The sequence below is a fragment of the Typopeltis vanoorti genome, chromosome 1 (genome assembly GCF_054136105.1).
Source record: "Typopeltis vanoorti isolate ZY-2024b chromosome 1, IOZ_Tvanoo_1.0, whole genome shotgun sequence".
NCBI classification, from domain to species: Eukaryota; Metazoa; Arthropoda; class Arachnida; order Uropygi; family Thelyphonidae; genus Typopeltis; species Typopeltis vanoorti.
This window is the reverse complement of record NC_143549.1, coordinates 167,887,729-167,913,949: the sequence shown is the minus strand read 5'-3', so window position 1 is coordinate 167,913,949 and position 26,221 is coordinate 167,887,729. Positions and strand designations below refer to the sequence as shown.

At 33.9% G+C, this 26,221-nt stretch overlaps 1 protein-coding gene across 1 annotated transcript in view; it reads left to right on the top strand.

Annotated features, from left to right (window-relative positions):
- LOC150110628 (WD repeat-containing protein 11-like) overlaps window positions 1–26,221 on the top strand; it is a 355,935-nt gene that overhangs the window by 185,935 nt on the left and 143,779 nt on the right. Inside the window, exons 14-17 of the mRNA XM_090399950.1 lie at window positions 8,442–8,560; window positions 13,844–13,964; window positions 17,388–17,494; window positions 24,259–24,373. Coding sequence (XP_090256076.1) covers window positions 8,442–8,560; window positions 13,844–13,964; window positions 17,388–17,494; window positions 24,259–24,373 — 462 coding nt within the window. The remainder of the gene's footprint in view (window positions 1–8,441; window positions 8,561–13,843; window positions 13,965–17,387; window positions 17,495–24,258; window positions 24,374–26,221) is intronic.

The following is a 26,221-nucleotide window of genomic DNA, read 5'->3' as shown; positions in this document are numbered from 1 at the left end:
CCTGGTGAAGAAAGAAGATAACAATTTCCAACTGTCCATTTACAGGAAACCCACAGATACTGGTAGATATCTACATTATTCATCCAACCATCATAGATCACAGAAACACAGCATCATTCACATGCTCCGTAATAGAGCCTTAAGGTCGATTTGAAAAGAAACAGAGGTACAGAGAGAACTGTCACTAATATCTAACACTCTATCGCTTAATGGATACCCTTCTAACATTTTAAACAAATGGCTATTTAAAGATAACCACCAACAACGTGTTACAGTACCCCAATATGTGTCCACAGCTGTCATTCCATATATTAATTCAGTTTCCAAAAAATTCGCAAGAATGTTAAAAGCTCATAACATCAGAGTGGTTTTTTAAACTACCATGATCAGACAAATCTTAGGATCACCTAAAGATGAGGTACCTTTCTTCAAATGTCCTGGAGTATATGAAATTCCATGCACGTGTGGCCTTTCTTACATTGGTCAGACTTCGAGAAGTTTTGAAATAAGACAGAAGGAACATGTGGGAGATGTCAATCATAATAGAATCATCACATCTGGTTTAGCACATCATTTCTCAACATCAAATCACGTTATAGATTGGAAAAACAGTTCTATGCCTTACATCGAGAATGACTACAGATACAGAACTTTAAAAGAAGCAGCTGTGGTATTACGCACAGGCAATAATTTAAATAGAAATCAGGGCATTGTTCTTAAAGACATGTGGAAAAATCTCATCATCTCTCTCAGTTCAACAGAATTACAATATGCAAACAACTATAAAACACGTGGTCATGTACCAGTATCTGACTGAAGCTTTCGAACACATGCATGCCTTCCAACAGAATAATCAAATGTAACGGCCTAACAGTTACTAAAGTGTATGTTTTTTTGAAATGTAACTCAATGCATTTGTTTTCACACCAGTTCAGCCTTGAAAATGCTAGACAGTGGCTAGTGAAACTTGTTGGCTCTTTGTATATATATTTTATCATTTATCTTCTGGTCTTTTAATAATAAAAGTTATTTATTACCGGATCTTTTCAGATTTTATGCCGCCATCTCATCTAGGTCTGGATTATCTTACTGCCTATTCTTCGGCCGTCTCTGCGCCTGGCAATGTACTACGCTTTTTCTTCTAATCGTCTCCGATTGTTGCGTGCTGTCTACTGCTCCGCAGGAAACTTTCTCCAATGGGACATTCTGCTAAGGCTCAATTCCACATAGGCCGTCGTATCGCGATCAGCTCTGCTTGAAAATCTTAAAGCATTCTCAAGAAAAGAACCTGCCATCCATCATTACCGTAGTCGACCCACCGCTCTCTCATGAATCCTCCGACCAACTCCCCCTAAAACTTGAATTCGGCACCCGAAGATCAAAAGGTCAAAAAAAAAGGGGGCCCTTAAAATGGCGTGCTTCGTCTTTTATTCGCCCTATTCGGGCGCCCTCTATTCGATGTGGGTTTCACTCATGAACCCCATCGTTCATGCCCTTTGGGTGATCCTATACTCTCCCTAACCTGTCAGGTTACATTATTCTAGGTAGCTGCTCTTACGTCATTTTTACGCGTAGGTATAGCCTCCATCGCTACGCTCGACTTGTACAGATTATACACGATTATTCTGGATTTTTCTCAGAATATCGCAATGCACTAGACAGCTTACATGGGGATTACAAATAACCTAACAATAACTCTCACTATATGGCAAACATGGACTACACATTATTACAAAACATAAAACAATACTTCATAATTATTAACTGATGTGCAGATATCTCCTTAATTAGTAGTAGTTATCATGTTACTTAAGTATAAAGAGCTAATAAGCTTCATTTTGGCAATGAAAACATTACTTAAATTAAGGGGATAATAATTCCTACATAGTTTTAAAACTGAATAAGAACCGAATTTAGAACTATGTGGGATTTAATATCCCCTTAATTTAAGTAATGTTTTCATTGCCAAAATGAAGCTTATTAGCTCTTTATACTTAAGTAACTTAATGGTTTTACCTGTTTGGGAAACTCGTTCGCAAAGTACATAAGTTCTTTTCGCTATACACTTGGGTATTAGGTCTAGCTACTCACTGATGAAGCCTCAAAAAAGGCTGAAACCGGTCTGGGTAGTGACTTCCCTCCATAATTTAATAACAGCATACATTTCCTAGGAAATGTGTTTTTACATTATGGAAAATACCTAAGAATAGCGATCTGAACTTCTTCCTCCACCTTTGCAACGAGCTGCCCAGTATTGTACTATGTACTACGTACTAGGATCACTTGCATTGGCTAACGCTAGTGTTCGCCGATACTTTATAGTTTACTATATTCGGCAAGAAACTCTCTGATTCCAATCTTTGAGTTTCTTATTTGGTTTTAAAACTATGTGGGATTTAATATCCCCTTAATTTAAGTAATGTTTATCATGTTAAATCCTGAATAAAGAATTTACTTGTAAAGCTCTCCATTCAGGATCTAACAATTTACTCTCCCACACCTATAAAATATTCGTATGAATTATACAAAATAGATTAAAATACACCTATGAAGAACTGATAGGCATAGAACAAGCTGGTTTCCGAGGAAGCTATTCAACAATTGACCAGATTTTCACATTGCACCAACTAGCAGAGCTCAGTTGGGAAGACCATAAAGAACGACATTGTTGTTTTATGGACTTTAAACAAGCTTTCAATAGCATCAGTGGAGAAATCCTTCTTGAAGTTCTACTAGCAAAAGCAACAGATAAATATATAATACAGTTTCTGATAAAATATTACTCTAAGACAAATGCAATAATTAAAAAGGACACACTCACAAGAGAATCTATAGAGATCCAAAACTCCTTTTTGGATTTCCATTATCCCCATGCCTATTCAACGTATATCTAAGCAAAGTTGTAAAATAGGTAATAGACAGTGAGCCTGGAATCAATGTCAATGATTTAAACATAAATAATATCAAATATGTGGATGATCTCATCCTTATTGCAAGAACCCCAAATGAATTACAAACATTGATAAACAAGCTAAACGAAACTTGTAAAACATATGACATGACAATAAATATACAAAAGACAAAAGCGATAAAAATAGGGAGAACTACCATCTCAGCCACCCTAAATAGAGAACCAATAGAACAAGTAGACAACATCATATATCTTGGATCAAAACTAACAGGAACAATAGATGAACTCAAAAAAATGAAACACAGAACAGCGATAGGATGGACCACGATGGGAAAATTACAGAAAATCTGGAAAACAAACAAGATATCTAAGCAAGCCAAAATCAAATTATTTGAATCAATAATTATACTAACAGTCATCTATGGAGCAGAAGTGTGGACAGTTAAGAAAAGAGAGGAGAAAAAACTGCTAGCATTTGAAATGAAATGCTTAAGAAAAATAAATAGAACAAGTTGGATAGAAAAGAAAACAAACAGCACAGCCAGACAAGAATTATTGTATAAAAAGACAATAATAGAAAAAATTAGAAAACAGCAACTTGAGATGGTTTGGCCACACTGTATGCATGGATGCAGACCGACTTCCTAACGTCCTAATCAGTACTTTTACAACTGAAAAAAGAAGACCCGGAAGACCAAGAATTACCTGGCTGAAATTAATAAAGAACATTTTTGAATGCAGAACACATAAGGAACTTTTTTGAACAGCAAGGAATAGAGAAGACTGGAAGATCCTGCTCAAGGGAAGACTCAACCTGTCTTAGATGGAAGAGAAGTTATAAGGGCATCTTCAGAGAAAAAAAATATTCTAAAAGAAAACATTCATATGATAACCTGTCATTTGTATAAAGCTTAAGTCTCGGTGTCACAGCTCTTTATGCAAGGGAACATATTGTTAGTTCAAAGAACCAATGAGTAATACTGAATATCTAATACAGTGTCATAATTTATAATATCTTATAAATTATAATATCTTTATAATATAATATTTTTATAATATATCTTTATAACTTTATATCTTTATAATATAATATTAAGATATATTATAATATCTTTATAATATCTGAAAGTTTCTGATACATTTCAGAATTTCATATTGGCATACCATCTAATGATAATTTTATCATTTATATATTTCAAAAAATTAGCAACAGTTTATGGTAACTAGTTTTGTATTTACAAATAGGATTTTTTCTGAATGTGCTATAGTAAATTGTTTGATAAATTATATTCTCATTTTCATTTTACTCAAGCATGAGTAAATAGAAGTTTGCACTGAAATATTTTCTTGATTATACTATTCTGTGTCTGTATGTCATTGCAGTTATCTTTAATTACACTGATTGTTGCTAAATATAGTATGTAGACTATAAATGTCTCTGTACTGTATTTATATTATCTGCTTGTTTTTTGCTTCTGCAGTATATCAACTGTTGAGATTGGAATGTTTTGCACAATATAGGAACATTTTTATTCCAGTCTTTGGAAACAATAGACATTGTAAAAATTTATAACATTCCTGAATAAAAAAATGAATACTGTACTGCTGTATATTATAAGTGGTTGATCTACAACAAAATACCAACATATGTGAGTTAATTGTTATTGATAAGACAGAAAAGCTGCTGACAAAACTTAATAAATGTAGGATTTGCAAATGTGTGGACAATTCTGATAATCAGATATTGTACATCCTGTTACTGTGTAAAATGTACACTGATCCTCAGTAAACAAAAGAACATTTTTAGTAAATGAAGTGAAATGTAAATAAAATAGAAAAATAAATATGAATAATATAGAAAAATAAATTTTACTATAAATAGTAAAATGAACAAATTTTACAAGATGATTTGCTGCTCCATCAACCGACTTGTATTCCTGCCATGCCTAAATGATTCACCCGATCAGTATTATTATTAGTTCATTGGATTAGTCCCTCCCTATAGTTATTTACACTTTGCAAACAAATTTCTTTCCCTCTCCTTGTAAGTTTTTTTTTAATTATTATTATTATGTGACACCTCCAGGGAGTCCAAAGACTCATCGAGGGAGGGTACCTACTCCACAGCTCTCTGTCTCCACCACTGCAACTACTTTCATCATCTACACCAACGCCATCTACCATCGTCCAATACCACTAGTATTTTCACAGACAATCGTAAACCATCCATGCCCACAGCAGGATTTGAACCCTCAGCCTTTTGGCTCAAGAGTGGATACACTGATTACTCGGCCAACCAGGCTGGCTAATTTATGCCATCATAAATTCATTTATGCATATATAGAATTTATAGGATCCTATGCTTATTTTCTCCACCCAGCAACTTATAGGACAGACATAATATCCCAAATGTTAATTATTAATGATTCTGCCAGTAATGAAAGTATTTCTGTTCACACTTATTCTTTCTGTCCTTTATATTCCCCATTCTCACGTGGCTTCTTAAAGATGATCCACATATTTACACCTTTTAGTAATTCAAATTAAGTAACCAAATTTAGCATTCGCCTTCATTGTTTTCTTATATATCCTAAAACAAACATATTGTCCTCCCCCCCTCCCTTATGCAGATTTGATTAAAATTATAGAACTGCTAGGATATGTAATGCTGAGGGAGCAGTGATTGCTCCATTGTAGGTGTTAACACACCATACATGCACACATTCATCTGCATCCACTCTAATAGCTTTAGTTTTCCTGACTTTACACTTCCACACTATCAGACAGTGCTTTCTTGAGATTCATTTCACTTTAATGAAATAATTTACAGCACAAAAATAAATAATTAAACAAGTTTAATCAATTTCAATATTTTGACTCAATTAAATAGACATAATCAGGAATACAATGTTAAAATTGTAATAACACATACAAGAAACAGTGAGTGGAAGAAATGAGTAGAATAAATAAAGATTAAAGTCCTATGAGGGGACCCCTCTATGCGTGTTGTTGGCCAGCCTTAGATGTTGGGTAGGAGGCCTAAGAATTAAAGAATTCTTCTTATATAAAAATTCCACTCATTTCAAATCTTTAATCCAGAATTTAATTTAAACAATGATATGGTGATGTTTTGATGTTGCCTTCTTATTCACAAATATGCTGTTTTTGACACTCTTAATTTACTTTAAAATACTTCCCCACCTGACATTGTTGATCATTTTAATTTTGCTATCCATACTGGTTACTTTTCCTGAAGGAACCTTATGTAGATAGAAAGTACTTCCATGAGCTTTTTCCCCCTCTGGCCAACTTCTGTATAGAGCATTTTTTTCAAAATGCTCTATATGTTTTGATGTTGCCTTCTTATTCACAAATATGCTGTTTTTGACACTCTTAATTTACTTTAAAATACTTCCCCACCTGACATTGTTGATCATTTTAATTTTGCTATCCATACTGGTTACTTTTCCTGAAGGAACCTTATGTAGATAGAAAGTACTTCCATGAGCTTTTTCCCCCTCTGGCCAACTTCTGTATAGAGCATTTTTTTCAAAATGCTCTTGATACTACCAGTCTCGAACCTTCTATTTGGTTAAGATATATTGATGGTGTATTCCCTATTTGGCAACATGGCTCAGACACATTACTCTTTCTTCCTTCACTTCAACACCCCCCCCCACCCACACACACACACACACTAGAATCCAATTCACTATTGAAAAATTAAAAAACAGCTTGCCTTTTTTAGATACTCTAATCACATGTCTGCCCAATGGTACTGTTTCTTTCTCTGGAAAGAAACAGGAAACCCATCCATAGAAGTAGATACATACATAAACTTTCCCACCATTCCCCATCTCAACAATATGGTGTCATCAAAACCCCTTGTCAACAGAGCCTTCAACCACAAGTTTCCTTTACAGTAGAACTTGCCTTTATTTGCCAGACCTTTCTGCCCAGTGGTTATAATGCTAAAAAAAAAAAAACTGTCCCTTCCACCCTCTTACATCCCTCTTGACATAAAGACTGCAGTAATGTCATTACTATTCCTTTACAGAAAAAATAGCCAGAACTTTGAAAAAATATAATCTCTGCACTGCTTTCAAATCTCTTTTGAAGCTGGCTTCCCTTCTCTGCTCTGCTAGGGATCCACTTCCTCCCCTCTATATTGCAAATTATCATATGGTCAGGCTGTGAGATCTTCTAACATCTGCCTAGAAGAACACAAAAAATGCAGCTGCTGCCACTATGGTCATTCAGGTCTAGCAGACCATGCCTTGGATACCTTGCACAGAATCAGATGGAAGAAAATGCCATGCTCCATCGCAGCAAATACAAACTTGAAAGACTTTTTTTTAGAATCTGTAGTAGAATTTTTTAGGAAAATAAGATTGTCATGCTCTCATTAAGTATTCCTCTTATCATAGCATTGTTATAAGAAATTTGCTCCTTACTCTCCTTCTCTTGTTCACTAATACATTCTTGTCTTCTATCTCATCTCCCCTCTTGCTTTTGTTTCTTTTCTTGCTGATCACCTGACATTTCTTTTATGATTCTTTTTTTTTTTTCTGAAATTCAATCTCTTTGTAAAATATGCACTAATTGGAAATCTAGTATATCACTTGGATGCCTGAGGATTATTGTTTCCTATATCCTGAAAAGTTTAACATATTGATACTTATTTAAATTAGGTTATTTTATAAGGTTTTGGTTGTTTTTCTTTTTTATAATTTTGTGTTGACTTTTTTCCAATCCACAGCATTAAGTTTTTAATGGTTGGTGATATCAGAAAGTTAATTACAGAAGAGATGCAATGTGAGAGTAAGTCGTGTTTAATTTCTATTTTAGCAGATTTTCAAAATATGTTGGTTGTAGGGAAAAGACAGTTTTACTTCATTTTTCATTTATTTCAGATATCTTCAGTGGATTATAGGAAAAGCATTTAAATTTTTTTTTCAGAAATTTTTAAAATAATAAACAGTTTTATATGGATTTTTTAACATAGTTAATTATTTTTACCAGCTCATTTATATTCTTTCTTAAATCATTAAGAAAGTATAAATGAGCAAATTTATTTGTGGCATGTGTGCAGTGATTTGACTTATTTATTGAAAGTTTATTGTTTTAATATAAAGAGATTTTATTATGTAAAAAAAAATAAAGAATGACAAAAAAATCACATATCTTAGACATCACCTTGCTACTTTCAAGATAGCATTTGTATTCCACGTGTTTGATAGATATGTGATATCATCACATTGGAGCTCTTTATTTGAGTTCCAATAGCTGTGTGAAAACGATTTTTTTTACCTCTGTGTCACATCTCTCTCTCTGTATTAAAGAAGATGTAGTTACACTTAGGCTATGATTCAATTTTAATAATTTTACACGATGCAGTTTTAGTGCAATTTATATTTTTTAATTAGTCATGAGAATGATTATTTGCTTAAAGCATAATTATAATTCATAAAAATAAGAACATTTGAAGTTTATTCAGTTGTTCTTATTTTACTGTGTATATTTTTTAAAGGAATGGTTTCCACAACATTCTAAGAAACATTCACAGTTATCTCAGGATCAAGAGTCTCATAAAGGAAAAGATACAGATTTTCTAAGTTATATTTCAGACACTGCACCTGACACTCAAATGTAAGTAAAAGTAATGCTGATTTAAATGCAATAAAATATATAGTAGCTGTTAGTAACTGCATATTTAAGTTATTATTTTTTTTACTCATCCTTGAAGGAAAGAAATAATTTGAGCATAAAAAAATAAATAAATAAAAATAAAATATAATATGTATTGTGAAATAAGAAAACTACAGTTTCTGGGAGAACTGATTGGTTTCCATTGCAATGGATATGAAGAAGTTCTTCAGACACTGGAAAAAAAACAGACAAGTCCTTTGGATTTATCAGAATCATGTGACCTTTTTTTTTATCAGAAAAGGGTCATGTGGCATAAATATATTGTTGCATGATACTGTCAAGGAGTCAGAGAAGGCACAACATAATCCATCATCTATAATACTTAATTCTTTACATTAGCTCCTCCCCTCCCCCCCCCCAAAAAAAAATAAAATAAAGATAAATAAAAATTGCACACTCAATTATACTCTTAGTAAACTGACCAAGCAGTTGATTTCCCAATGCAGTTGGATAGAATAATTGGGGGATTACTATACATATTGTCATCATTTTCTGATACTGTGAATTAAATAATAGTTAGCATATGTAATAAAATCAAAAGTATAAATTAATTATTCCTATATATTTTTCTTCCTCACAAAAATGTCAGACAGAATAAAATATCAGTTAACAACATACATTCAGAACTGAAAAGTTGCATAACGTGTTTGCATTTTTCAAAATCTTTACAAATAAATCACATAGTTAAATTTTCAGAATTTTTTTTAAAATCAAATTTCTAATATGTACTTTTAAAGTGTATACAGGACATTGTCATAGTACTCCTTAAAAAGTTTACATTATTGCCAACTTCATGTCGATAATTTTCCTCTAAATTATTCTTATTTGTCAGGACTCCAATATGTTAATTTTATATTTTGATCTTCTAAAGGACTTCTTACTGCATCGGTTCACCTAGATCACTCTTCCTCTGGGTCTTTTCCTGGCATCAGACACCTGCTTTACTGTGTTTTCTTTTCCCATTCTGTATAAGTGATACTATCTGAAATTAGCTCTTCTAACAATGGCATGTTCCTTCCTGTCCTTGTTTTTAATATGGTTCTTCCATTGATGCCATCTTCTTGTTTCTCTAATCTTCTCAGAACTAATATTTGTGGTCTCTAGTCTTTGATCAAGTGTTTGTTTATTGTTAGTCTAATCCAGCTCTCAAGATTCATTTAAATAGTCTTGTATATAGCTACTTTAGTGTTTTGACTAATTTATTACAAATAAATGAGTTAGTTTGCTATCTACTGGCTTTGTTAATTCTGTTGTCTGTTTTCATATTTAATTTGCTATCTTCACTAAAAATTGTCCCTAAATAGCTGAAATGTTTACTTGTTCTATAGGTTTCCTATTTGGAATACAGCTGATGTTTTGTTCCTAAGTATTTTCCTAGCCTTTGTCTTTTTATTGCTGATTTTTATACCAAATTTGTTATGGCCATTATTCAGTTTATTTAAGAAATCTTGCAGACCTGTACTGGAGTTATGTAAGAGCATAACATCATATGCATAAAGTAGAGTGGAGGTGAATATCTCAGAGTTTGATATCAGACCTAATGATAGTTTCTGTCATGCGATCCTTATAGTTGATGAATAACAGTGGAGATGATGTGTGATCTTGTCTCTCACCTGATCTAACATCAAACTATCTTTCTGTATCTCCTTTAGTTCTAACTGCTGATTTAAAATTTAAATATAGATTATGTATTTGATATAATGTCCCATTTACACCATATAATTGTAGAGTTTTGAAACTGCTTTTATCTTGACACCTTGTCATAAGCCTTTTCCAGATCTACAAAACTTGAAATACATATCCATGATTTTTTCCCATGAGTTTTGAGTTATTTGCCTTAAATTAAAAATCTGATCAACCTCTATTTGGCTTTTGATGGCTTTTACTGCCTCAAGTATTGATTATAATCCTAATTGCATTCCTCTTGAATATTTTCTACCATTGTTACATTGTCACTTCTGGTTTCATGTATTAGCATCTTAAAATCATTACTCCTGACATCTAGAAATATCTTTATCTTCAGTTTTAATGTCCTGATTCCTTTTATTCTATTTTTTGTTCTGATTCCCATTTCTAAGCTTTTAAATGAGCTGTAGTACATTTTTTCACCTTCTTGATATTTTTCTTCTTTTCTTACTAAAGTCTTTCCATGTGGTTTTGAAGACAGATTAAAAGTTGAATATTTGATGTGTATCTAAAGATGAAAAAAGGGCATAAGATAAGTTACTTTTTGGAGGCGAAGAGTGAGCGAGGATGTTGGCTACGTCGAGTCTGATGTTGTTGGCTACCTCCGACGGTAGATCTCTTTTCCTTTGCCAACTCTGGGTATTTCTCTTGGAATAACAAAATCTACAAGCAGATAGAGGGAACCGCCATGGGTTCCCCCCTCTCACCCCCTTGCCAATTTCTATATGGAAGATTTCGAAAAACGAGCCATAGACTCAGCCCCACTCAAACCTTCTATCTGGCTAAGATATGTAGATGATGTGTTCTCTATTTGGCCTCATGGTCCAGACACGTTAGACTCCTTCCTTGGTCCTCTCAATAGCCTACATCCAAGAATCCAGTTTACTATGGAAAAGGAAAAGAACAATTGTTTACCCTTCCTAGACACTTTAGTCACGCGCCTGCCTAATGATACACTTGCCTTCACTGTATACAGAAAACCTACACACACACAGGCAGATACATTCACAAACTCTCCCACCACCACCATCCCTCACAACAATATGGCATCATTAAAACCCTTACCAAGGGAGCCCACAATCTTTGTTCCAGTGGAACCGCCCTCACTACTGAGCTTAACCACATACACAGAACTTTCCTCTCCAATGGCTACAGCGATCACAGTATAAAAAAAATAATCAATTCCTCCCCCATTCCCCGTCCCTCTCGTCGACAAGATTTTAAAAATGCCATCACCATACCCTACATCCGAGGCACTTCGGAAAAAATAGCCAAGATACTAAAAAAGTATAACCTACACACAGCATATAAGCCCTACTGCAAACTTGCTACCCTTATCCGTTCTACGAAAGATCAGCTCCCTCCTCTCTCTCTGCCTGGAGTTTACAAAGTACCCTGTTCCTGTAAGCTTGCGTACTTTGGACAGACAGGCAGATCAGCATCCATCCGCCTGGAGGAACACAAGTCGTACATCGTTAAACACAACTATGCCCATTCAGGCTTGGCTGACCATGTTTTGGACACCACCCGACAGAGTATCATGGAAGAAACCCACCATGCTCCACCACAGCAAATTCAAGAAAGAGAGACTTTTCTTAGAAGCAGCAGCAGCAGCTCTCAGAAACCAACCAAATCTTAACAAATACGGTTGCATTAAGCTTCCGAAGATTTGGGAAACACTCATCACCAGAGGTCCCACCTTACATTCCAGGCCACCTACTACCGCCCTTAGTGGGTGCTCCACCTAGCTAGGACTTTAGTGTCACCCACGTGGTTGGGCTTAGTATTGTAAGTTTTTGTGTGCTTGTTACATTAATTGTTTTTGTAATCCCCGTAGATGTCCTAGTGACTAGGACGAACTATAGGAAGTATTAAATTCTATTTTAATTCTTTTTGAGTGTTGTAAAAAATCCATTAAACCTCCAACATAAATTTCACTGTCTTTTCATGTTTCACGGGTAAAAATACTTTTACAATTATAAAAATAAAATTTCCTGAATATACAGTTTTTAAATTTTAAACACAAACAACTGTTATACATCAGTGTACTGACGAACATAGAGCTAATGTCCAGTGGAACAACCCGCTGATGACAGTTTTACGAACATCTGATTGTCTAGTTGTTTTACCATACGATTGCGTATTTATTTTCAAACTTTCATTATAGGGGAGTTGAAACAATAATTCCAAATAATCTATAACTGCCGAATAGACTCATTTTTGTTAGGTTACTGAACGAGTTTGTGGCTTAATATATTTCAAAATTTTATTTGTTTTTTTAAATAAAAAAGTAAAGAAGAAGAACAAGGGGCGCACAAATTTTTACACTGATTGCACTGATTTTTACACTGATAACTGACCTATACACTGATTGCAACCCAATGTATAGGTCAGTTAGCATTAATGCTGTCCACTCATTCAGCAAAACATCAGTCTGGTTAACCTATATTTATATGGTCTATCACTTGAAGTGCATTTCCTACTCACTTATTTTTAATTCAGCTTGACCTTTGTATTATAGCAGCATATATAATAAGGAAATAATACTAAAGAATTCTGTTAATAATAGTTATTCTTAAATAATTCATCCTACTGTATGCTTCTTTATTAATCCCACAGCAGTCTTGCCTATAAATTATTTTTTTAGAAATTGGTGTAGCTCTCTTGGCTGCTATTTTATGTATATTCATGCATTGGTTTTTACAGGAATGTTAGCAACAAAATGCATGAATAGCCAAAGCCATCAGTAAACATTTTGATTTTAAAAAAAAAGGACAAATCTAAATGAATGCAAAAAATGTGTAATTTATGGGTTAAGATTCCTGAGAATGTCAATGTGACACTTTCTACAAAATGGATCATCTCAAACAGTATTTAGATTTGCATGTTTACATCCTGTTTTTAAATGTTAACTTTTCTTTTCCTTCCTTAATGTAATTTGTACATATAATACATATGTTTTATAAAACTAGTTGTGTTGTATGATGTACATGCATTATAAAAAGCTTTCTTTAAAAAAGAAAATGCTATAATGGGAGTCTTGTTTTTATATCAAATTGTTTAAAATCTTTATTTATGAATGTTTAGTTTGATGAATTTAATTTTTATTATTAAAAATGTACTCACAGCCAGACATACCTGTTGTAGGGGTGATAATATTCTCTTTACTTGTTTTTCTCATGAAAGATATTGCAAGAGAAATGAAAAAAAAAAAGCATGTATTCAAATGTTTTTATTAATTGATTCTTGGTGACATTGAATGTTGCTTTAATTTTAGCCTTAAATTTAAGTTCAGCATTAAACATTTTTCCTTTTATTAGCTTCTAAAATAGCACTTTTATGAAAACAGAATAAACGATAAAAATTTATAACATATTGAAATGTAAGATTTATTATCAAAGTAAAAATAGAACTACCATGATTTCTCTGGACATCTCATCTTATTATACAAATAGTGAAAATCCATTTTAGATATTTTATCTTGTAAGTTTAGAGATAAACAAATTTGTGAGTATAATCACTCCATTTCATTTTTAGGTCACCAAAATCTCTGATTTATTCAAAAGAACACTTTGTGTTTACTGACACTAATGGCCAATTGTATCATTTTTCTGTTGAGGGAAATGTACTGAAAGATGGGTCTACTATTCCACCTGATGTAAGTTAATTTATAGTATATGTATTTCTGCATTTCCATCAATTCAGAAATCTGTGTATAAATATGGTGTTGATTTTTAAGTTAATGATTTTGCTATACTTATGCCGGTGTTTTCTGAGACATTTATTAATTTAAAATATTTTAACTGATAACTTGTCAGATTTTATTATACAGTTGCGAAGAAATTAATCTCAGCAAGCTGAATTTTTGTCCAGTGTTTGGTTTTGGTTTCAGTTTACTATTTTCAATTTTGGTTTTAGTTCACTATTTTAGTTGAGTGCCATGTGTTTTAACTGCCTCTATGATGTTTATTAATAGTGTTGTGTGTTTTTAATAGTGTAGCTATAAGTTTGATACATCTCCAAGAAAGCGTTCAAAAATATGTACTCTTTCTCAGCGCACATCCATGACTGAAAGACAAATTGCCGATGAGTGTGGTGTTGGTTTGGGTACAGTTAATGCGATTTTATAGAGCTTTAGGGAAACAGCTTTCTCCTGACAGAAAAGGAAATGTGAGCGAAGAAGGAAAATACACTTAGTCAAGTTACTAGTTACAAAAAGCAAAATGAATCCAAGATTGTCTGCTGTAGACTTAAATTGAGACTTGGCAGCTAGTGGGATTAATGTTTGACATTACAATCCATCGAAGATTATTGGAAACAGGTAGGACAGCCTACGAGCCAAAAAAAGAAACAGCTGTTGATGAAGGCTATGCAGAAAAAAGAGGCTCCAGTGCACAAAAAATAAGTGTATTGGAAAGTGGAAGATGTGGAGTGTATTGGAAAGCGAAAGAAGATCATATTCTTAGAGAGCCATTTCTTTGTCCTAGGAGAGCAAGTACCCTGTATTTGCAAATCAGTGACCTAGACGACTTCTCCTGTCCACCTTCAACAAGCTCCTAAAGACTCAGCTAAAAAGATGTTCTGGGGTTGTTATATTCATGACAGTCCAGGATCACTTGTGCCTGTTGATAGTATGATGGAATATTGGAGAAAAGAATGATGCCACAGATCTAGAAAGACGAAAAGCTCATCTTCCAGCAGGCTCCATGCCACACTTCAGAATAAGTGAAAGAGTTCCTCAAAAATCTCAACATCCAATTGCTTCAGTGGCCAGGTAACTCTCCTGACATTAACCTAATAGAAAATTTGTGGAAAATTAATTTGTGAAACAAAGAATAACTTAATACAATCCATTATAAAGGTATGGTTTCGAGGTGCTGAAATAAGAAAAATGTGTTCTATATTGGTAGAGTCCATTCCTATGCGAATTAATGAACTTATTAGGAACAGAGGGTGCATATGAATTATTACGTAAGGTTAGTTTAATTTTTATACTTGTTTTTTGCAAAATTAAAAATTTTCTTTAAAATGAGTGTTTAGATTAATTTATTCGCTATTGTATTTTGGTTTCTTAGGATATTTTCACTGTCTGGCATCAAATGCCAGTTTTGCTAACCTTTCCCTCTACCATTTTGTTTATGTGATCATATCACCTTCAGTTAGCTTTGCTGACACATTTCTGAATATAAACGATGTCTATTTATTCTTACTACTAGCAGGATCATCGGGTAGCACTCAGTAAACAAACACTACAGCATTGCAACAGTGATTGTTTTAACTACTTCACAGTCTTGGTGGTTTGTCTCACACTGCCTCTACAGGATGCTGCTTCATGGGTAATGATACCAAACTCATTTTGATGAGCAGTTTGTTTTGACCCCTATTCTGTCTGGATAAACTGTGAAAAAATTGGCTTCAACTTCAAAGAAATCTCACTGCTTGGTTACAGAGGCAGCAAACTTGTTGATTTGAAATGGAGCCCTGGGAGCCACTTTCTCGATGTGCTCGTGCCAAAGAGAACAACAGGGATTGCTGTTGTTCTCATGAACACAACCAGTAATTGTAACAGAGATTGTAGAGGATCATATTGAAAGGGCTCATCTCCATAGCCACCTTGACATCCTAATGCACTCTCGGCTGTGTGTGTGTGTGTGTGGTGCATTTACAATCCTGTAACTTGTAACCTGTCTGTCCTGCATCTTACCTACCACATTGTCCTTTGAAATGTAATGTTATATAGTGCACCATTTATTAGGCATTGTATATCATCACTGGCTGTGTGTGTGTGGTCTGTCATGAGCTCACTCTCATCAATGAGACAAAAGTCTAGGTTTCCTCTCCTATCTGAGGTTCTTTCCTCAAGTCTCTGCAATGCTTTGGCTATGATAACAGATTGAAGGATTACCTTCTGCACAGTCTTCTTGATAGGAGAAAATAGGATGATGCAATATAAATGCTATAACTAGTTTGAGTTTTTATGATTATATTCAGAAAAGGTTATTCATGGAGTGGACAAAAAGAGGCATCGAATAAGATGTAATTTCTGAGTATTGTGTAAGAGAATTTGAGCAAGTGATAAAGTTTTTTCATGTAGAGAGAGTGAGAGAGGCAAATGAATGGCATGCACTGCCTGAATGTGCTGAGTGCAGCATAGTATGAAGTGCATTGTGATAAACAGTATGGACCATCTATGGCAAGTCTTACAACTCCTGAGAGGATGGCTGATGAGTTGCAAAATTATTGTAAATTATAATTATGAATTGTAATTACTATGAAGGATATTAAGGTTAAGCTCACATTAATTTCAGAATGGCATGCTTTTTGCTTTCTCTTCTTTTCTTATGGTAAACATCTCAGAATAACTGACAGGAATTTTTTTTTACTGCATTTTCATAAAAAATGGCCCTATGATTTTTCTCAAATGTCTGTTCATCTTATTATCTTTATTTCTTAGAAAAATTCATTGTATTTGATTACTGTAGTATTCATGGAATAGTGGTAGTCTGGATCATTTCCATATCATTCAAGTATAAATGAAATTCTGAAAGAGGAAAATTGTCTTATAATAATAGCACCTCTGTAGTACCTTCCTTTTGTTCAGATAGACCAGGGATTCGAATATAGTGAAGGACCTTTTTTTTAACAGCATCCCAGGAAGATGAGTTAGGAGGATCCTTCTCAGTTTCCCTGAACTCTCCTACCCACAATATCCTAAATAATCTCTGACTGTTAGAGAAAGTATATTAAACAATAGAGATAGGAATGGTTATGCTTTTTTTTTTATAAAAATGAGGTTAGAAATGCCTAGGTTATTATTATTTATTTGATATATGTTTCATAGCATTTTAAAAAATATATATAGTTAGTTCAAGAACAATAAAATTTCACTGTTTTTCGTAAATCATTCATGACACATAAAAGTGTGTCATGAATGATTTACGAAAAACAGTGAAACAGGTGAATTTCAGTTAAACTTGCCAAGAAAGTATATTCTTGTTTAATCCTTTATCTAAGTGTAAGCAAATAAAGTTCATTTTTAATCATTCATTATTATTAAGTCTATTATTTGAATCTTGTTTAGGCAGGAATGGGTAGTACCACTTGCATTGCATGGAAAGGTGATATCCTTGTGCTGGGAGATGTTGATGGCAACTTGAATGTTTGGAATCTAAAGAACAAAGTTTCCAAGTTAGTGTATGATATTTAATATATTTCAAGGTTTTCCTTTTCATTGAATTACTTGATGATTATATGTCAGTGAAAATGTATTTAACATGCTGACAACCATAAGTTATCTCATGTCATATCACATTAATCCTTACTGAACATTGTTGTAGACTATAAGATAATTCATAGCCAATGCAGGTATTTCAAATGGGGAAATGGGAAGATTGGTGTATGTAGTAATTTATAGTGAAATTGAATTAAACTTTTTGCAAGCAAATAAATGAGAGAAGTAATACCACATACAAAGAGCAAAAATTGCAACACCAGAGTCTAACTAACATGATTTCAGAGCTTGCATGTTTATATTGCTAGCTCAAAGTTTCTAGATTTTCCATGGAAAGAAAGCCTCCTTCACTCATTAGAAGCCCCAACTCAACATCAGCAGAGATCAAGATTGGCACCATAAACATAAGAAGAAGAATCAGTGGAAAAGAAATGGAACTAGCAGAAGAATTGGATGAGTACTAGATCAGCATAATTGGTGTTACCAAAATAAAGAAGACGAAAACAGGTGAGCTCTTTCTAAGCAACAAATAAAAGATGTTATATTATATTCAGGGAAAAGAAGATGTGGGTCTAATATTAAACACTAAATATGAGGATAAGTTTCTTAAATGGGAGGCAATATCAAGTACAGTAATGTGGACTAATATCAAAATGGGGAACTGACTGGACAATGAGACATATTTGTGCTTATGGTCCCACAGAAGCTTCTAATAAGGAAAAAAGTGGAGGAATATTTTGAGGCATTAGAGGAAAGGCAGCTGACACAACGAAGGAAAAGTTGTTCTTTGTTGGAGATCCAAACAGCAGAATAGGAAATGATTACCAGACATATAAGAATGTTTTGGAAAAATTTGGAGAAAAGAGCAAAGCTAATAATAATAGTAAGTACTTGCTAGACATCTGCTCAGAACATGGACTAGTTATTACTAACTCCATGTTCCCACATAAAAATATGCAGAAATTCACATGGAGAGAAGAAGCAAGGAATAATAAGTCTCATTGTCAACAGTGATGTTTTCTCACTGCTTCAGAACACGAATATACAGAAAATTTGAAATAAGAAGTGATCACCATTTAGCATTGAGTAGGATAAAATTGAACTTCATATTTGAAAAGAAGGGTATGTAAGAAAGTTTTGCAATGAATCAAAGTAGAACTGCTATCAGATATAAACTCTATGAGTTCATATGTGATGTGAACCTTGTAGATTCAGTAGCAAACCCTGAAGAAAACTTTGATTCATTCAGCCAGAGAGGCATGTGGAGTTCTGATTTTTCTATACTTGCAGATTACCTCACCACATGCCTCGTCTGCAATTATAGAAAAATCAGAAATCCATGGTGGACTCAGGAAGTTAAAGAGACAGTGAAGGAAAAGAAGAAAGCATATCAAAACTTCCTGGCAAGTAAGTAAGTCAGCTTGTGCTCTTAGGGAATACAGAGAAAAATGTAAGCGTGTGAAGCACTGTGTAAAACTAGCTAAACAAAGAAGACTCTGATAAGAACATAGAAAATAAATATCAGGAAGGTGGTAAAATATTCTGGAGGCTATTGAAAAATCTCAGAAATGGAGGAAAGTTTACTGTGAAAGGAACTAGAGATGATAAAGAGACATGAAAACTGAGGATAAAAATATTCTTGATTTATGTAGTAATTAATTTGAAAGATTACTGAATGAAACAAGCAATACCTGTTGAGTGCTTTCTACCACCATGCTGCAGAGTGGTAGAAAGCACTCATCAGGTATGCCATCTGGAATACATATCTGTATTTGAAGTAGAACAAAGCTATTACAAACCTGAAATGTGGAAAGGCTGCTGGAGTAGAATGATATTCAACCACAAATGCTAAAAATATAGAGGTATAAAAGTTTTACAGTAGCTATAATTCTGAAAGCCTGGTCAGAGGGTAGAGTTCCAGATGATTGGAGTAGAGTGCTCATAGTACCCATCTATAAACAATGGAATAAAGTTAAATGTGAGAATTACAGAGGAATTTTTCTACTCAGTGTGTCTGGTAAGATTTATGCCAGTATTCTTGAGAAACAGCTAAGAAAAATTGTGGAGGAGAGGAACAAGCTGGGTTCAAGCCAAACAGAGGTTGTCAAATCAGATTTTCACTTTAAGACAAAGTTGAGAAATCATGAGCATATAACAAGGATTTGTATTTAAGTTTTGTAGATCTAAAAAAGACATAATGTAAGGTGCCAAGAGGAAAGCGTTTCAAAACACTCCAATTGTATAGTGTAAATGGGACATACAGGCTATGTATTGCTTGATATATGTATTTCAATTGGAAATCAGTAATTAGAACTGATGGAGGTACAGAGCGATGGTTTGATGTTGAGTCAGGCATGCAAAAAGGGTGTACATTATCTCCACTGTTATTCATCACCTATATGGATCACATCATGAAGGAAAGCAGTATTAAACCTGATATCAAAATTGGAGATGTTAATCTCAGATCTTTACTATGTAATCAGCATGAAAATCAGCATTAGACAGAAACATTGAAAACATCAACTGCATCCTAAATGGAGAACTTGTAGAACAAGTAAAACATTTCAGCTATTTAAGCACAATTTTTAGTGAAAATGACAAATTAAATTTTGGTAATAGACAGCAGAATTAGCAAAGCTGGTATGGTAGGAAGTCAGTTTAAATAATTTTTTATGGAATAAGAGAGCAATTAGTCATAACACTAAAGTAGCTGTATACAAGACAGTGTTGAAACCAATTCTAACTTATGGATCTGAGATTAGAAATAAAACTCTTGATCAAAGACAGGAGAACCACAGATATGAGAGTCCTGAGAAAGATTTAGTGACTGAACAGATGACATCAATGGCAGTACCATATTAAAAATGAGGATTTTCGAAAAGAACTTGACATTGTTAGCATTCAGGAATGTGTTATCAGAACTAATCTCAAGTTATATAGCCACTTAAACAGAATGGGAGAGGAAAGATTAACTAAACTAGTGGTCTAAAGATATTAACAAACATCCATATTCAATTATTATTATTATTATTATTATTATTACGACTATTATAGCCTGTTTTTGTTTAGGAGTGTCTCTTATTTTAAATACATTGGCTATTTTTACTCAAAAAAAATGTATATATATATTTTAGGGCATTATGGGTGAGTATTGAAGGCAATTATAGCAGAATAAAAGAGGAGGAAAAATTTTGTACATACCTTGTTTTGATACTAGGATTCTTCAAATTCCATGTTCCTGTGAAGGTTGTTTATAACAAGGGGAAAGGAGCGTGGGGGGGGGGGTTGATGCGGAAAGAATAAATCGGAAACCTGGGTTTATTTTAATAATATATATATATATATATATATATATTATTGTGTTTAAGGGCGCTTCTTTGGGGGGGAAGGGTTTACTTATGGGAAAACTGGGGCAGGGGAGAACATTAACGGGGTGCGAGCCGTTTTGGTCTACTGACCATCATTGGAACATTTTCAGAATGAGTGTAGGGCTATGTCATGACTGCAAGTTGAATCTGCTAAATAAGGGCATTTGTTGTCGCCAAATGGCCGGAGGCATGGCTTGATTTGTAAGTTGTGGATCGTCCAACATTCGGAAATTAGGTAGGGTCAGTGGACGTTGATTGAGTTTTCATTTCCTACCTAATTTCCAAATGTTAGACGATCCACAACTTACAAATCAGGCCATGCCTCTGGCCATTTAGCGACAGCAAATGCCCTTATTTGGCAGATTCAACTTGCAGTCATGACATAGCCCTACACTCATTCCAAAATTGTTCCGATGATGGTCAGTCGACCGAAACGGTTCGCACCCTGTTAACGTTCTCCCCTGCCCCAGTTTTCCCCATAAGTAAACCCTTCCCCTTCCCCCCAAAAAAGCACCCTTAAACACAATAATATATTTATATATATATATATATATATTATTAAAATAGACCTGGGTTTCCAATTTATTCTTCCCACGTCAAACCCACGCCCCCTTCTCCCTTGTTATGAACAACCTTCAGCAGGAACATGAAATTTGAAAACATCCTAGTATCAAAACAAGGTATTTACAAAAATTTTCCTCCTCTTTTATTCTGCTATAATTGCCTTCAATACTCACCCATGATGTCCTAAAATATATATATATATAAATTTTTTTGAGTAAAAATAGCCAATGTATTTAAAATAAGGGACAATCCTAAACAAAAACAGACTATAATAGCTGTAATAATAATAGTGTTTAAGAGGAGTAGCATGGGAATTTTCCCAGAAACAATACCTATTCCATATTCAATGCCTGTGGTGTAGTTCAAATCCACAGCCTGTTGAATGGAGAATGGATATGCTCACTAATGTGGGAACAGATATGAAAAAATTTGAGGTCCTTGCAATACTGCAGAATCTCAATGTAAGTACAGCTGTTGGATTAGATGTGATATCAGCTAAGGTTTTACAAGAATGTGCAAGAGAACTGGCAATGCCTTTGACTAAGCTGTTTAATTTAAGCCTCAGCTGTGGTAGAGTTCCAGGGGAGTGGAAAGAGGGCAAAATTATTCCTTTGCATAAGTGAGGGTCTAAGATTACAGTAGCAAATTATAGACCAATCAGTATTTCAGGCATGGTGGTAAAAGTATTAGAAAAATTGGTAAAAAAGGAAATTCAAGAATGGGTAGATAAAAAAAAAAAAAAAAAATATGATACTGTATAAGGGTCAACATGGCTTTGTGAAGGGTCAGTCATGCCTTAGTAATGTTCTAACTTTGTATAATAGAGTAACATCTAAGTTGGATAAAGGAAATGGCTACAAGATAATTTTTCTGGATTTTGCAAAGGCATTTGACAGAATACCACATCGAACACTTATACAAATTAGAAAATGGGGATGGATATGACACTGGTTAAGTGGATAAGAGGTTGGTTGCTGGACAGATATCAAAAAGTAGTATGTGGAGAGGCAGAATCGAGGCAAAAGAAGATGACTATTGGGGTTCCACAAGGTTGAGTGCTGGGACCATTGCTGTTTAATTTGTACATAAATGATATAGGAAATAACCTGAAAGGAAATATTCAGTTGTTTGCTGAGTGATGTGGAGAGTTTGCAGGACGATTTAAATAGGCTGTCAGTATGTGCAAAAGATAATGGATGTCAGTTTAATGTCGAAAAATGTAAAGTTATGCACTTTGTGATAAATAGATTACAAGCCGATCACATTGATGGCATTATACTCCAGGAAATAGACGAAGCTAGAGATTTAGTGGTTGGTGGTAGACAGAGAGTTAAAGTTTAGAGGACATATTGCTAAGGTAGCACATGAGATTACTTGGCCAGTGAAGAACACATTAACAAGTAGAGATAAGAAAGTTGTAATTTCTCTTTATAAGGCCTTGATATGTCCACATCTGGATTACTGTACTCAAATCTGGTCCCCTTGGTTTGTTGGAGAGGTGGAAGCAGCAGAGAGAATTCAGAGATGAGTGGCCTGTGGAATGTGCCCTATGAGGATGGATCGAAGGTGTGTTGATTGCAGAAGTTGGTTGATATGAGAAAAAGAGGGGATATGATAGAAACATTTAAGTTGCTTAAAGGATTTTATAGGATGGATACAAGGGAAATGTTTCAGCATTTGGCTAGAGGGACCAGAACAAGGGGTCATCTCTGGAAGTTGAATAAAGGTGTGGTCAGTAGGGGGTGTGAGGACTAAATTCTTTGCTTGGAGAGTTTTGAATAAGTGGAATGGGTTGCCAGAGTCAGTTGTGGGTGCTTTGTCAGTTAATGGGTTCAAGGAAAGGTATGATAGATTGTGTGGATTATTGGGTCTCCTACACTGAGTCTTCGGATTCCATGGAGTTGTCCGTATAATAATAAATTAAGAAATGATTTAAAAACATCTGAGCATGAGTGATAACTCTAATAGACATGGTGTTTCTCAATGTAAGACATTTCAGACATTTTGAAATAATTCATTTTAAAATTTTATTCATTACATTCCTTGAGAATTACCTAAAATCAAGGAGTGACAATATTTTAAAATTTATTATTATTACTGATTCATGGATTTCTGAAGAGCATGCATGTTTTTTAACTTGCTGATAACACATTTTGAATTCAGTACCTACAAACACAGTGATCCCTGAGTTATCCAACTTTCAAATAACTAACTCTCATTTTAACCAGCCCTTGAATGAGTTAGTATGTCAGCTGATTTCTGGTATGGCACCATGTAACCTTAACGTTGATGTTTAATCAAACGGTGTTATCTGATCAACAAATTGTCTTCCCAACAAGACTGGATAATTGTAAAATCATCATACGTATCCGTTTATGATGATTTTACATATCCATTTTTTATTGAAATCTCTTATTGCTGATTAAATTTGAACAATACCACAGATTTTGAGATTGAGGGATTATAAAGATGTTAGGCTCTAGAAAATTATTGAAGTAGTTCAGAAATTAAAAAGTTGCAACAGATCAACTTATTTAGTTTCTGGTTGTTCTCATAAAGTTTGCAAAAATGGATGATGGACTAGTTCCCTTTCTATGGTTAGCAATTTATATACATATTGAATTAGCAGAAGGATTTTTCCTTCTGCTAATTCAATGATTAGGGAAAAAATTCTATTTCTCTTCAGAAATAGGCGTGCTTTTAAATACTGATTTGAGCTAGTTGCATTATGATTTCATTTGATTTTTCTCTTTCTTTATGTTTTATAATTTTATTAAATTAATTTTTAGGTGTATTCCTACCCAGCGTGGATGGGTTAAGAAAATTCGGTTTGGTCCTGGAAGGGGGAATATGAAATTTATAGTGTTATTTAATGATGGTGCAGATTTATGGGATGTAAAAGATGTAAGTACTCGTGTATTTTTTTTTTAGATTCTTACTTTTAACATGTAATTTCAAATTTGCTCTCATTTGATAAATATAAGAAAACTAAGAGGGAGTTGGTTAAGGGATAAAGCCTGATAACTGGTAGGAGACTGTTTATAGCCTTTCAAGGAATTTACTTCACAAACTGGGATTTCTGAACTAATGTCCAAACCTCATGATCTGATGACAAAACTGTTACCAGTTATCTACCTGGATACTGAATGAATGAGAATATGGCTAGCAGTGTACGATTTATTTGACCTGATTGTATTCTTTTTGATTTAAACCAATAGAAAAATGATGATAGAACTTGATGGAATTTCATTCTTCCTGGGGTGTCACATGATTAAACAACAGCTCCAGCTGTTCTTGTCAGAAACCCCAGGGCAGATTGAAAAAAATCAGCTACCAGAATGAACTCCATCTCAGCATTGGCAAAAATCAAACATAGGTGTTTTTTTTTTGCTATTATTATGTATTAAATTTGGTTAACATCTAGTACATTTGCACTGTGAGTGGGCTAAGATTGTTTTTTCTCTTTTATTAATTTATTTATTTTTTACATAATTTTGGAAACAGAGCTCTAGAGACCAAACGTGGGATATTTCAAGCCACTTCGGTCTCCAGTAAACTGGGTGGTAGTGGTCCCACACTGTACGATGAAGTTCATCTCCCACCTGAAGACTGTCACAAATATCCATGTCTATAGCAGGATTCGAAACTGTGACCTGTTGACTAGTGTAAATTTGAGGTTTACAAATTTAGAGAAACTTTCATTAGTAGTAGAAGCTGATCAAAGGCTTTATCAGTGAAATTTGCAGGTAACCTTATTTTTTTTTTTTTTTTTTTTCCCAAAAAAAATACCTGCCCTCCTCAATATTAGAGTAATGTCCCTGAATATTTGATACTAAATACAAAAATAAACTTCTTGTACAAAACAGTTTCAAATAAAATGTTGTGAAATTTTGTAATGGGAAATTGGACACTGCAACTTATTTGGTTGTAGGTACCACGTTCCATTGGGAAAAAGTAGATGGAATTTTCAAGTCTTTAGAGATCTTAAAAAAATCTTTAGAGATCTTAAAAAAAGGTTTTAAAGGTGGTTAGACCTAAACAGAAAAGTAGGAAATGAATCATAAACATATAGAGAAACTTTTTTGGGGGGGGGGGGGACAAATGTATAATAATAGTAATAAAATTGACAAGAATAGACCCATGCGAAGATCTTGAGCACAATGCAGGAATGTGGTTGAACAAACGCCTTACACTAATAATGTCTCATTAGTCAGGCAGATGAATGACTCATAAGAAATCAATCATCTGCCTAACCTCTTATGATAGATGGTCAGGCAAAACTAAAACAATCTGTCACAAGAAGCAGATTGCAAAACGTAGTGATGGCAACTTAGACCTAAATAACCTTCTTCAACAGCTTAATTAAGTACGTGATGTATTTCTGTTCAGATTATGGATAAGTCATTATTAATGACCAATCCTTAGTGACTTCAGAATTTTATGTTAAACATAAAGATGTGTATAATTCTCATGAAAAGAACACACAAGAAATTAAAAAAAAAAAAAAAAAAGTTTGAGATTATGTTTTTAGTGATGGCTTTGGTCATTCCAGGATACAGTAATATACAAAGCATCAAAATAGTAACAGATAATCATTTGGTTTTGACTAGGATAAAAATTAGCATTACATTAAAAAGAGTTGAAGTCATATCTCAGATGTACTAGATGTAGAAATATTTTTTAAAAAAATGAAAAGAATTTGAAAAACTAAATCACACCTTAAAGAGCATTTGGCAAAATCAGAAGGAAGTG